At 38.5% G+C, this 13,863-nt stretch overlaps 1 protein-coding gene across 1 annotated transcript in view; it reads left to right on the top strand.

Moving 5' to 3' along the window:
* Positions 1-2,669: 2,669 nt before the first annotated feature.
* LOC306991342 (neurobeachin-like) overlaps positions 2,670-13,863 on the top strand; it is a gene marked incomplete at its 3' end in the record, with an annotated part of 60,541 nt that continues 49,347 nt past the window's right edge. The window contains exon 1 of the mRNA XM_079599073.1: positions 2,670-3,232. Coding sequence (XP_079455199.1) covers positions 2,951-3,232 — 282 coding nt within the window. The 5' untranslated portion in view covers positions 2,670-2,950. The remainder of the gene's footprint in view (positions 3,233-13,863) is intronic.

Here is a 13,863-nt window from a genome sequence, read left to right as displayed (position 1 = left end):
ATACATTACACAATAGCCTACTTTTCCTAATAATTCTAAGATATTGATGTTTTGCCTTCTCGCACTGTCTTTTAGAGTTTAATAGCTTTAACATTCAAAAGTATGTTTTTTAAAGGAAAATAATAATTGTATTCATCAAAAACTCATTAAATTGATCAAAGGTGACAAAGACTTGTAAACATTGTTAAACACAAAAAATGTGTTGCTTTTCTTTTGAACACTATTCATCAAAGACTCCTGAAAAAAGGGGGGAAAAAATCAGTCTCCATGAAAATACGAAGCAGTATACTGTTTTCAACATTGATATAACTGCCTTATATTTTTAATTTGAAGTACAAGCAACTTGGATGTTGAAGTCATTTCAACTTACATTGCATTAAACTGGCTTAAAAATGAGTTGAATCTTGTATAACTTTGTATAAAACTTGTATAAAATAAGAAATTACTTAACTTATTTTGATGAGTTAAAGCAATGTAAAAACACATGTTGATCATATCATTTTTTACTAGATTAATTTCTGAAGGATCATGTGACACTGGAGTAATGGCTGCTGACACAGGAACATATTACATTACAAAATATAGCCTATTTAAAATAAAACCTTGAAAATTTCAATATGAGCATAAGAGAAACATAAAAAAAACATCTTAACGACCCCAATTAAAAATACACACAACATTAACAGATGCTGTTCATGTGGTCTGCATCGGTGTGTCTGAGCTTTGCAGGTTTCCAGTCTGGTGATGGGTGTGAATGCAGACTCAGCCTCCTGTCAGCCATTGTATTGGCCGAAGACTCTTCTTCACTATCCAGCTGCCGGTCCCTTATGTTCCCCTCCTCCTCTGAGCAGAGCCCATCCCCCTCTCCACCCCTCCTCCTCTCCTTCGCTCCATATATTCATCTCCCCACCACTAAAAAAGGAATTATGCCTCTCTCTACCTTTTTTTTTATCCTGCTTGGGATGAGATTGCTTGTAAAGGGACTTTTTGGAAATAAGGAAATTACTGTAAGATAAGCAAGTGGAAGTAAAATAAAACTACATCATACCATCTTAAACTGCTTTATACCATATTTGCAAATCCAGTTTTTTAAAGTGTTGTTAAGATAATAAGAAGTATGGGAAGTATATGTGATCTCTAGGAAGGATTATCTTAGTTTTGCTGTTTTATGATTGGTCTAGCAGAATTTTGAATGTCAGCAATAGCTTTTATCTTTTGTTAAAGATCCTTTCTATTTTGAGAGAACGGGATGCAAGAGTGAGAGAGGAAGAGACAGAGGGAGAAAAGAGAAATAAAGAAAGAGGAGAAGAGAAGAAAGGGGCTGGGGGATGAAGAGAGGGCTTAGGAAAAGCTCACTTTCATTCAGACAGACAGACTTTAAACCGCTAGCCGGGCTTGTGCCAAAATGAGGCAGGACTGGTGTCCTTCTGAGTGAAGGGGAGCTCACGTCCCCATTCACAGCTTTCTGCAGTGCGAAAATGAAAACATCACAATAGCAAGGTTCTTAGTGAAGGAAAACTGTGAGTCTTAGTGATTAGGCAATTGTTTTCTGTGTAGTCTTTAACTCATATTTTTTATTACCAATGCTGATTGAGCATGGTGGCTGATATAATACAATTTAATACAAGCAAATTTGATATAGGCTACACACAATTGCCCTTATTTTGCACAGTACAGTCACAAGGGCTTTTTCTCATTAACAATAAGGGTTGAAATTCAAATTGCACTTATTTTCTCCAGCAGTGGATTTGTATGCTGGCTTCACAACATATATTCAAAAGACACTCAAAACAGCAATAATAATATGCACAATTGCATTTATTTATTTATTTATTTATTATCAAGGATTTTAGCTCAGTAAAAAATATATATTCAAAAGACACTCAAAACAGCAATAATAATGCGCTTTTTTTATTATCAAGGATTGTCATATTTATTATCAAGGATTTTATAAAAATAAGGGTCTAAAGTCCAGGTATACTTCTCCAAATTGTTTTTCTTTCTTTTGGTAATATAAGTATTGGCTGCCATGGAACAACTGTTCTCTTACAATTGTTCATTGCATGAAAAAATGTTGGAAAACACACACACACACACACACACACACACACACACACACACACACACACACACACACACACACACACACACACACACACTGTGAATGCATATATATATATAGCCCCCACCACCATATATAAAGTAGGCTATATAAAACAATTTGGAGAAGTATTTTATTTATATATAGGCTATATATATATGTTGTGTGTGTGTGTGTGTGTGTGTGTGTGTGTGTGTGTGTGTGTGTGTGTGTCAGCCAATACTTATATACTTATAATACCAATACAATAATGTAAGTGTCTAGGCACAGAAAATAGATAGTCTTTAAAGTTGTATGTTCTCTGTGAAAGAGAATGTCATTATGATTACATCACTGCGCTAAGGCATTAGCCTATTTACAATTGTTCAACGGTCCAAAATAATCCCACTCTAATTTTGATAGTCAACATAACATTAATCTGATTTGCCTAATGCTGAGACACCTATTAATGGGACTCGCGCACGTGCTCCTGCTTGGCTAGCACCTTTTGATTGACAGTCGGGCAGCAGCACGCAGGCGTGGTGAGCGCTCCCGCAGACAGGGGGCGTCAATATGGCGTCCTGAGAAAGACAACACAGCCCGACACCGCACCGATCTTCGGCTGACATCGGGATTCGGGAGGAGAGAGGGACAGTTTCGCCAAACATTAGACGTGATTTCGTTCTGCGCATCCCTCTGAACGGGTTTGGATGTGCACATCGAGAAGGAGGAGAAGGAGGAGGACAGCCTTGTGACACCTGATCGAGAATATTCCTTTTTCATCTGTATTTGATGCTGCTGCTCAGTGCTCGGCGATACAAAAGCAGGTGAGACTGACGCGACCGCTCCTTTTTGGGATTCTGGTCGGAAATGTCGAGCGAGAAACCGGTTTTAGCACCGGGTTCCGCCTCGCTCACGGACCGAGAAGCCCCCCCACCACCAGCACCACCGGGTTCGGGGCAGCAAGTCGTAACGGGCTCCGTTACTGGGGACATGATGGTGTCTGGATCGGGCGCCGTGGTTCTACCGGCCGGGGTGATAAACCCTTCGGTTCCGATCCGGAATATCAAGATGAAATTCGCCGTGCTCATCGGTTTGATCCAGGTCGGGGAGGTTAGCAACAGAGATATCGTGGAGACAGTTTTAAATCTGGTAAGCATCTGCATACAGTCTATTGAACGCATGTTTTATTTAGCGCGCATGGTGTTTTTAAAGATGATGTCATATGATAATTTATATTTCTTGATAAAATGCACTAAAGCCAGAAATATTCCCCGGAGGAATGTCACCCTGTCTTTTGTTGACATCCCATTCAGATTCATTACTACCAGCTTTGCTTTAGGGTGACAAAATATCGTACACGTAACGTCATAATTCATTTTCCCTGCGTACTATCACGAGTGATCGCTGCGTTTGTTTGCTGTGCAAAATTGACAGCGTATCAACACGCCGGCCTGCAACAATGACTCGCCAAATAAGGGAATGCATCTTTCGTGGAATATGCTGTTAGATTAATAATTCTGGTCTAGACGACATATTTAACACTTGTCTTATGTTATCAAACGAAATTTACGAATATGGGTTCCGTTTTTGATATGTAAATATGACTGGTGGGTAGATGTTACGCGACGCAGGAATTCATGGATTAATTCTCATAGACAGCAGTGTGGGTGTCATTAATATTCAGGGCGCGTTAACGTGTCGTCTGTGGTTCTCGTTATTTTTAAGCTATTTTTAATAGTGTGCTGTGTTTGGCACCTGTTTCTGTGTCCACTCCGTATATGTTCGATATGGCTGCTGTTTTTGCTCGTGGAGGCCACAGGCTGGTAAGCGAGGTGGATTAAAGCGGGCTTTAACTGAATTCTTGTTATGAAACGGCTTAGAAAACGCATTAACACAGATTCAGCAATGCCTGCTGCATGGGATGCTGGGAGGATCTTTGTTTTGAAGGAAGGGATGGAGATTTCTTTACCGACGTCCTTATCAATAATTACAATTGGCCGCTCGAGCCAGGCCTCCTTAAAGCTGTATGAAACGTTTTTACATGCTACAATTAACGTTGCAGTCAGGTAACGTTACAGTTAAAAAAAAGTAATAGAAATCACACCTCGGATAAAAAGGTAGCCTATTATAATGTGCTTCCTACGAAAACAAATAAAAATGAAACGCAGTGAACGTACGTGTCAACGTTTTTATTTTCTTAAAACAAGCAGTTTATAAACTGTCTTAGTTCAATGGCAAATAGCCTACGTGAACTTCACAAATTAGAAACTTTCACCTAGGTAAATTGCTAGTTCATCTTTATGAATGGAAGAGGATGTTTGAATGGGCGAAAAAACGTTACAAAATAGTTGAGCGGCGCGCGCAAAACGCTAAGACGCTTTTACCTCAGGACAAATTATATTCACTTCTAAAAAGTTTTGAAAATACATTATGAGAGTAATGTCTTGAGGATTGTTTTGGTGTTTAGTTACGAAGGTAGGCATATTACAGTTAGTAGGCCTATCAGTTCCTTCTAGCAACCTCCAATGTTTCTGCAACCTTGTGAAAACGGATTTATCACGTTATCCATCTCGACATCTGTTCAAAAATGTTATCGAAACCATTCCACGACATAGCAAAACGGCTTGCTGGGTAATTATATGCACTATAGAGACCGTAAGCGTTCGATTTATAGTCACAATTGGTGTTTACTCTTTAATAGGAGGCGTCGGTCATGGTGTTTCCGTCGGGTCATTAATTTAGAGTGCTGGGTGTTTAGAAACATGTCAGTGGTGATTCCAGTGAAGGGATGCTGCAGCAGTTGCTCTATGCGCAGGGATGCAGAGTTCCTGTAGCCGTGCATGTGGAAGCAGGTGGTGGAGAAGGAGGAGGGTGGGGGTTGCTGCAGTGGTGATGTGCTCTGAAACCTCGAGCCAACGCGATTTAAACCGAAGAGAGTAGCGCAGCACCACAGAGGCGGTTCGATCTCTTTCCTAGCTGGAGCTACTGGCGGGTCACGTGATTCCATAGAGTTGTTCAGTGTTTCAGATCGGTATGAAATACCAACGTACTTCCTGTGTGTGTATGCTGTGCTTTGGATAATACAAAGCGGACGATGAACGTTTTAAACAAAGTCACTTGCCATCCTGTCAGCTCTTAGCCCTTCTATTGTTTTTTGGTTAAAATTTGACCCATACAAGTTTTTAGCCTAGTAGTTTTTGTCATGAGAGCCTTTGTAGACTCTGTAACATTGCCAAGAACACCTTAACAAGTGCAACTAGTAGCAAACACATCTTCAGTGTTATATGAAATCGTTTTTCATTAATAATCTGTGGTCTTTTTTGGATCCATATTCGGAACAAATTCTGATGTTTTACGATTGGCCTTTTAGCAGCTGTAGATAGTAAAAAAAAAAAAAAAAAAATCTATTAGTCAAATTAGAACTGATCTATTAATCAAATTTGAAATGAGGTGCATTGTGGGCCAATCTGCTTCCGTCACAATGGATATTTATTTGTGAAATGCACATTAAAGGTTTCATAACACAGTTACTAAGATTATTGTATTGCAAGTCACCACAATCCATCAGTCATAAAAGCGTTTTACACTAAAGCGAAACCATGTTTTAATTTATTTTAATGTTGCAATGGTAACAACAACTGTAGCAATAATGGTATTTTGGCAGAAATTATGGTTTCCATTGTTTTTTAATGGAGAACGCTGCAGGTCAAAGAACATAGCAGTAACATTGTGCACTAGGGAAAGAGAGAAGCATTGCATGGTGTTTGGCACTATGCCGATACACAACTGTAGGTGGGGTAGACCTTATGTATTATTCAGCTTTGTCTGAAACCGCTGCTTGTGCCTGAGTACAGCAGTATTGATGGATGGTGAATGCCATTTAGCAGAGCAGATGTACCGATCACCTTAATTAATTGGCGATTCCGCAGGGCTTGGGAGAAGTCTTATGCGTTTCAGGAAAAAAAAGATACTCCGAACAGGATTCACTACTTTTGAAGGCGTTTTGAAGAAGTTTGCATATGATCATGGATTGTTTCTGCCTCGTCTTTTGCCAGTGCAGTTTCTGAGGGCTGAGTTTTAATCAGTGTGCTAGCTAGATTCAAAATCCCATTTAATTTTTCTCCAGTGTCCCCCTACTTTCTATTGAAATTCAGACCAGAGAACACATGTTGTGAAGCACTGCTGTTAGACCCTGAATGTAATTAGACTCGTCCTCAACCTCGTGGCCTTACAGTGGTATGCCAGACATCCCTGCCACCCAGCTTCTGAACAAATGACACACGCAGGAGGTGTTGAGAGGGCTTGATCTGGCAGAGGGATGAAAGAGTGTCCTGTGGCCCTCTTCATGAGGGCAGTTCCTTATAATGTGCCAGACAACATGCAAGCATGCAAATGTACTATAAAACACACATGCTGTAGTTTATTATGAACGATGAGCAGCCTAGCTACCAGACTCAATTTCTTACTGTAATCCTACCTCTGGTCTATTTTCAAATCACTTCTGTTTATGTGTAGAGGGTCACAGTGTCTTTTATTTAGAGTGGATCACAGGAAGACTTCCCTGACTGTATGCAGAGCTCACAGCTCCCTCCCTGTGGATCTGACATAGTTACTATTGTAGTCGTAGCTGCAGTCTTGCGGAGTTCACCCTCAGATAAATCAGGAAACGGGCTTCGTCTTTTTTGGTCGCTGTACTGTATTACATTAATTCTTGTACTGGAAATATGTAGGCTGCAATTATAATATTAGTGGCAATTTGGGTGCGTGGCGAGGGGGATGCAATGTTGTTCATGATACTGTAATTTTATTTGCCTTTCTTTGATGCGTGGTCGTCCTTTACCTCCCGCCATTCAGTTTCTCCTGTGAGAGGCACACTGAGCCAATCTGCTCACTGTCGGTCGTTTTTTCCCCCTCCCCTCTCTCTTTTCTCTTCCCACACGTAACGCACACACATGCACAGACTGCCACCGAGGGCCTGACGTTTAGACTCCCCTGCCATTAGCAAAGCATCATAGTTGCCATGGAAACGGCACCATGGGATTGTGCTGCTTGCTTCCCACCATACCAACTGTTGTCATCTCTTCCCGGCCAACTGGATCTGCTTTGCGATCTGGACAGGAGGATATACAAAGTAGTTTATTTGACATTAAAGCGACTGGCGTGTAAAAGTAGTAAACATTTTAAACCAAGTAAACGAGTTTCATCTTAAAACCGTATCCTAATCAGTGTCAAGCATTTTGTCTGTCCACAATGAAAATGCTGCGTAATGCGAGACAACGCAAACCAATTGGAACATATCTTTTGTTTAATATACAGTTACACTTCCGTTCAGAAGTTTGGGGTTGGTTAAAGATTTTTATATCTTTTAAATAATTATTTTATTATTCTCACCAATAGTCAAAAACATGTAATATTTTGAAATATTACAATTAAAAAGAATTTTCAGCATCATAACTCCAGTCTTCAGTCACATGATCCTTCAGAAATCATTCTATGCTGATTTGGAGCTCAATAAGCATTTCTTATTATTATCAAAGTTGAAAACAGTTGCGTTACTTAAAGGGGTGGTTGAGTATGATTTCACTTTTATAACTTTAGTTAGTGTGTAATGTTGCTGTTTGAGCATGAGTCTGTGTAAGGTAAAAGGACACAAGCCGTTGAAGCTCCGCCCCCTGTTCCACGAGATGGAGCTCATTTGGATTTAAAGGGACACAAAAACGGTGCCTTTTTGCTCACCCTCAAAAAGTGACAATTTTATTGTGCTATATAAAAATATCTGCGGGATATTTTGAGCTAAAACTTCACATACACACTCTGGGGACATCAAAGACTTATTTTACATCTTGTGAAAAGGGCATTATACCACCCCTTTAATATTTTTGTGGAAACCCTAACTAAATTCGATAATGAATAGAACATTCTAAATAACAGCATTTATTTGAAATAATTATTCATGAAGCTATTATAGACTTTAAACATGTCTTTACTGTCACTTTTTATCAATTTAAGGCATCCTTGCGTAATATTAATTTCTTTAAAAAAAAATCTGAATGACCCTAAACTTTTGCGTGTGGCTAGGCTCTCTAGTGCTATGCTAGTCACTTTATCACATCAAATCTAGTTAGAATGTGTTTTAATATTTAAATGTGTGTGTGTGTGTGTGTATACATATATGCTTTTTTTTTTAACCAGACCTAATGCAAAATATTATATAATGATTGTGACACTGCTTTGAGGTGTCTGTTTGTATCTTAAATGCACATTAAGAGCATCTTGCCCTCTCTTTTTCGTTTTTTCACTCTCTTGTGGCCGAGCTGTTGTTGTCTGTCCAAAGGGATCATCTCATTATTCACATCCACTCTGCAGAATCACCAAGGTCAGGATGCTCTGCACAGTCAGCACAAACAGTCCTTGTTGGCCACAGAGACAGCAGCGCAGCTCTATATCGCTCATTCAGGACGTAGCCATGCATAGAACGGTATGGGACCGCTCTGCGTAACACAAAGTTCATGCAAATCTTCCTAACACAGGATCAGTAATCTCTAAGGTCAAAAGAGCACAGGGGAGCGTGAAATGGCACAGCGCATGTAACCTATAGGATCAATTTGTTTGCCTGCAGAACTAAACAACAATAGAGAAGCGGATATGAAATCAGGCCCTCACAATCAGATAAGCCGCATAATCAATTAATTAATTGTTTACCGTACATTTACATTTCAGGGATCCAGCAGATGTGACAGTAGCTAATGAGTATGTGAACAAAGCCACGGTAATCTTCTTTGCCTGCTACTGTAAGACTGATCTCTTGCTTTAATGAAAGTGCTTGCATTAACCTGTGACAGTGCTGCGTCATCGTTCAACACTGAAAGCTTTCAGAGAGAAGGAGATGTGTGCTCTCTGCCACAGTAGAGTTAAAGTTAAATGGAAATTTGTGGATTTTAGTGCATGTATATTAGCTTTGAAGTCATGTATATGCTAGTATTCATGATGAAACTTGAAAAAAATTCACTTTTAGCTAATGTACACTGTACAGTTGAGGTCAGTAAGACATTTTAAGGTATTTGGAAGAAGTCTCATTCTCACCAAGGCTGTATTTATTTCTATATTTATTTGTATTTTACGTATTTACTGTATTTATTAAATCACTTATATTATAAAATATTACTACAATTTAAAACAACTATTGTCTATTTTTATATATTTTAAAATGTAATTGTTTCAGGCAAAGCTGAATTTTCAGCATCACTACTCCAGTCTTCAGTGTCACATGATCCTTCAGGAATCACTCTATATAACATGCTGATTGTTTTTTTTGTTTTGTTGATAAATTGATTCAAAATATATAAATGTACTGCTGAATAAAAGTATGAATTTCTTAAAAAAAACAAAAACAAATTCTAACTGACCCAAATGTCTGTGAATGACAATGTCACTAGAGGCCTCTGGATCTAACAAAAAGATTTGTCCTTCCTCCAATATGCCCAAACTTTCTGTTTCAATGTAAATTGCTTGAGCTTGAACGGTAACATCTGTCTTTGTGAAGACCTTGAGACAGGAATTTCATTAAACCTGGCGGTTTCATTAGAGACCAAGTGCATACAGGCAGGGTGCAGCTCCGAACATTCGTCATTATTGACTTCACTCATTAGTTATGTAGATGGAAGTGATTCGTACACTTGTCTGACACGGAGAATGCTTTGTGAGCTATGTATCGGGATTGATTAATTCATAACAAGGTAGAAGGGCCACTTTTTTCTTCAAAAGTGCTTTTGAGTCATAAGGCATAAATTTTTTTACTTGGCAGTTCTGGTAAATATGTTATGTAGTAAGTCAGATAATCAGCACTGTGAGTTTTGATGTAAAAATGATCATTCCGAATACAAACAGAAAGATTACTTTTTATCAGCAGTAGCTATATTAGGTAGAAAATTATTTGGGATGTCCTACATGAACATCAGGGCTCAACGTGTCTGAATTATGTGTGGTACCCCTAGTTAATGGTTCTGATGCATTATGTTTGACAATAAAACAGAAACAACTAGTTGACATTTAGTACGCTTTAATATGCATTTACAAAATTGATGTATACACACAAAGTCATCCAGTAAAGAACTGCATAATATCACTCAGTATGTGTCTGATTTGTTGGGAAGGACGAAGCTGAACATCTGCGGGTCTCACAGCTTGCTGTGTCCATATTTTATCCTCGGGCAGATGGACATAAAGCAAGGACACGGGCATTGATTAAAATCTTGTTAAAGGCAAGCACATGACTTTGCCTGATGTGCAGATTTACTACAATATTCTTTACCTTGAGCTATAATGCTTTTATTGATTTTAACTCAAGACAACTTTGTAGTATTTCCCTTTTCACTTATATATAACACGTTCTTTTTCTCCTGTGACAGAGTGGTGTGTTTTCCCCTCATTACCTTATCATCTTCATGCTTATTTTGACATGTTAGCTGCCCGTGGCGAGCACGACTGTGGGCTTTTAGCACTTCCACTCTTCCTGTCCACACCATGACCACTGACATTTGGATCCGATGTTTTCTCAAAAACTATTAGTGGACTGTAATGTTTTTGCCCAAAGTGAGCCCAATTTCTTTGTGGCTTGTTTCTTGTCGCTGTCCCATTATTAATATGGAACTGGTTGGGTTTATAGTTTTTGTCACATTGTGCCTGGTTATGATGTGTTAGGGCCATTCACGCCAAGGATGATAACTATAATGGTTTAGTAATCATTCTGTTTCTCTGAGAATAGGGAAGACCGCACTACAACTGTAATGATATAACGACACAGGAGTGATATCATTGGAACGACTTTCGCAATGATTTTTTTCTAGCTGATGAACAATAAACATTGACAGCAAATCAGAATCCATCTGACTCTAAAGAGCTTGAGCATGTAAAGTGTTACAGAAAATTACGGCAGCACTCGCTTATAATAAAAAGAACATTATCTTCCTTTGTTGTGGATTTTCAATACTAATTTACCACTATTTGTTTCTTTTTAAACGCATCTTGCCATGAAAATGCAAGCATAGATGTTGGTATGGCAATAAAACAAATACATAAATAAATCGTCAGTTGGTGTGGATGCTAATATAGTTATCGTCATAATAATCCTTACAGTTATTGTTTTTGGTGTGAACGGGCCTTCGGGCTACATCATTGTCAGCTCCCTTTTTACCAGGTTTAAATCCATATTTGCTCAATATCAGTCAGTGGAGAAAATGATAAAAATGTCAGAAGATTCATCCTAGGTCTGGGCTAGATGCATAAACATCATCCTTTTCCCACGATTTTCATCTTGACCTTTTTTTTTTTATTATTTAAAAAGGCTGCCACTGTCCACTTGATAAGGTTGCAACTTGGGCAGTAGCCCCTTTCATAAGAGCTTTTCAAATTGAGAGGCTCTTATGAAAGAAGAGGGTTTAAGAAAAGGACTGTAGCATAATTCTAGATCAGACCAGTGTTCCTGCCAATTTCGGAGCCAGTGCCCCATCGTGACGTATTTCCAGCAGCGCTCCACTGTCCAGGGCCTTCTTTACAAAGCTTCCTGAGCACGACTCTTATCTCTGCTAATGAGAGTCTCTATACATGTACATGTAATCTCTATGCTATTGCAGAGCTGTTTTAAAACCGATAAGTTGGTATTGTCTAACATCAAGCTTCTGCACTCTGGGAACGATTCTCTCCAGTATCCCTGATCTTCCTGGATGAGAGCCCAGAATCTGACACCAAAGTTAGACTTTTGAGTCGGAGACAATCATAAATTTGCTTGCGTTTGACGGCAGCTGAATTCTAACCTCAGCGTAAGTGAAACATGTACCGTATGGAGTGTATTTTAACTGAATCATTCCACACTTGTTTGACGCTGTCAGCTGTCCAATGGAAAATAAAGTAAAGTGCTCCGGAGCCATTACTGTTATAGTTATTTTGCCTTGCTTTACTGGTTTTGTGAGGTGGAAAGTTTTGCAGAGGTTTAGCACACAAATAAAGCGTGAATAGAGCTTACTAGGGCTAGGTTGAAAATATAGATTTCTCATGTCTCTTGTAATCGCTCAATCAGGGTTTCAACGGTGGGAAGTGTTTGCTGAGTGTTTGCTGCAAGGTCAAAACAGATTCATTGCTGTCAGAGGCCAGACAATGTGATTATAATGGACAGACCTTTTCATAGAAACTTTTCCTAGTTAAAGCACTCTTTTTTCCTAGGCAGTGTAATGGGTTGTACACAATCTGCATACCACCTGGCTCCCAATGTCTTTTTGAATAATCAGAACCTCTTTTGGCTAGACGTGAGGCGCAAATGCTTGGAGTAAGCATTAAAAAAAAAACAATCAAAAAATAAACTGATAAACTGAATAGGATGGAATGATTCTGACTCCCGAGTAGACCGTCTTTGTCACGCCATCTGATAACAAAGCTCCTGCTTTTGCTGAAATGATTGGAATTGAAAATAGGTTTGATGGGTTCCAGCTGCAAACAACTATGGGAACAATAATAGGACATACAAATGCTTGGTGTGTTCATTGCTACACATTCATGTTTTAATTTTTGAATTAACTGCCATTGCGCTGCGAATGAAACGTAACAGGGTTCTGTTGTTTTGCAAGTAGTTATTTTCCAGGTTGAATTTGGGAATGCGAAAACTGCAATGTCACAATCAAATCTCCAGATAAGTTGGATAAAACTCTTTCTCGTTCCCGATAGTGACATCCAGTGCTGGCAGGAATGCCATGTACGTCCAGGCATTACACAAGCCTCTTGGACGCTGTGATCGGCAGGTATGAGTCGGATAAGCTGTTCTGCATCAAATGAGATGTTCTTGAGAAGAAAATCAGGGCTCAAAATACGCTTATAGCTGTAAACAACTCCCCAAATTGTGGCTTTTATGGGATATTTATGAGCACACTTAGCAAGTAAGGACCATTGGTGTTATCATTTTGGGTACTTGAGTATCTGTCGAAATATCATACTGCACTACAGGATATCATGGTGCATTTATATTCAGGACCTAGATTTCACGCATTAACCTGAAGCAAAATCAAGCGACACTGCTGTGTTGATACACATTACATTTGCCAAGTTGATTTTGATTCACACACTTTTTTCATTAAATTTGAATCTGATTCAATTCAATTTATTTTTATTCTGAATTTCTGCCATTCAAAAGATTCGGGCTGGTAATTAAAAAAAAATAATGTTTTTGAAAGTATTCTGATGGAAAAGCTGAATTTTTAGCATCAGTCTTCAGTGTCACATGATCCTTCAGAAATCATTCTAATTTGCTGATTTTGGAGTTCAAGAAACATTTCTTATTATTATCAAATACTGTTTTGCTGCTTAATACTTAACTGTGATACATTTTTTCAGGATTATTTGATGAATAGAGTCTGAAAGAATATAAATTTAAATCTTTTTAATGTACTAGGTCAGTCTATACTGCCACTTTTGATAATCCTCGCTGAATAGAAGTATTCATTTCTTTTAAAACATTATGATGTCCTTTTGCTTGTACATAAAAGAAATTCTCTCAAATATTGCAGTAAATTATACAGATATCCTATGAAATTAACATATGAATTCAATGAGTAAGGAAGGATCCATCTGACTGATTCAAATGGTCTTTGTTTGAGATTGAGTCTTTTTGAATGATTCCATTAAAAGGACAGAATCAAAAAAGTAATTTGATCATGATCAGACTATATAGTTGTGCTGTATATTTTTGATTCACTAAAAAGAACTGGTTCATAAGAGTCATTTGTCCGTGAATT

Source organism: Phoxinus phoxinus (assembly GCF_949152265.1).
Source record: "Phoxinus phoxinus genome assembly, chromosome: 23".
NCBI lineage: Eukaryota > Metazoa > Chordata > Actinopteri > Cypriniformes > Leuciscidae > Phoxinus > Phoxinus phoxinus.
Note: the sequence above shows the minus strand (reverse complement) of the source record. Positions and strands in the feature narration are given on the sequence as shown.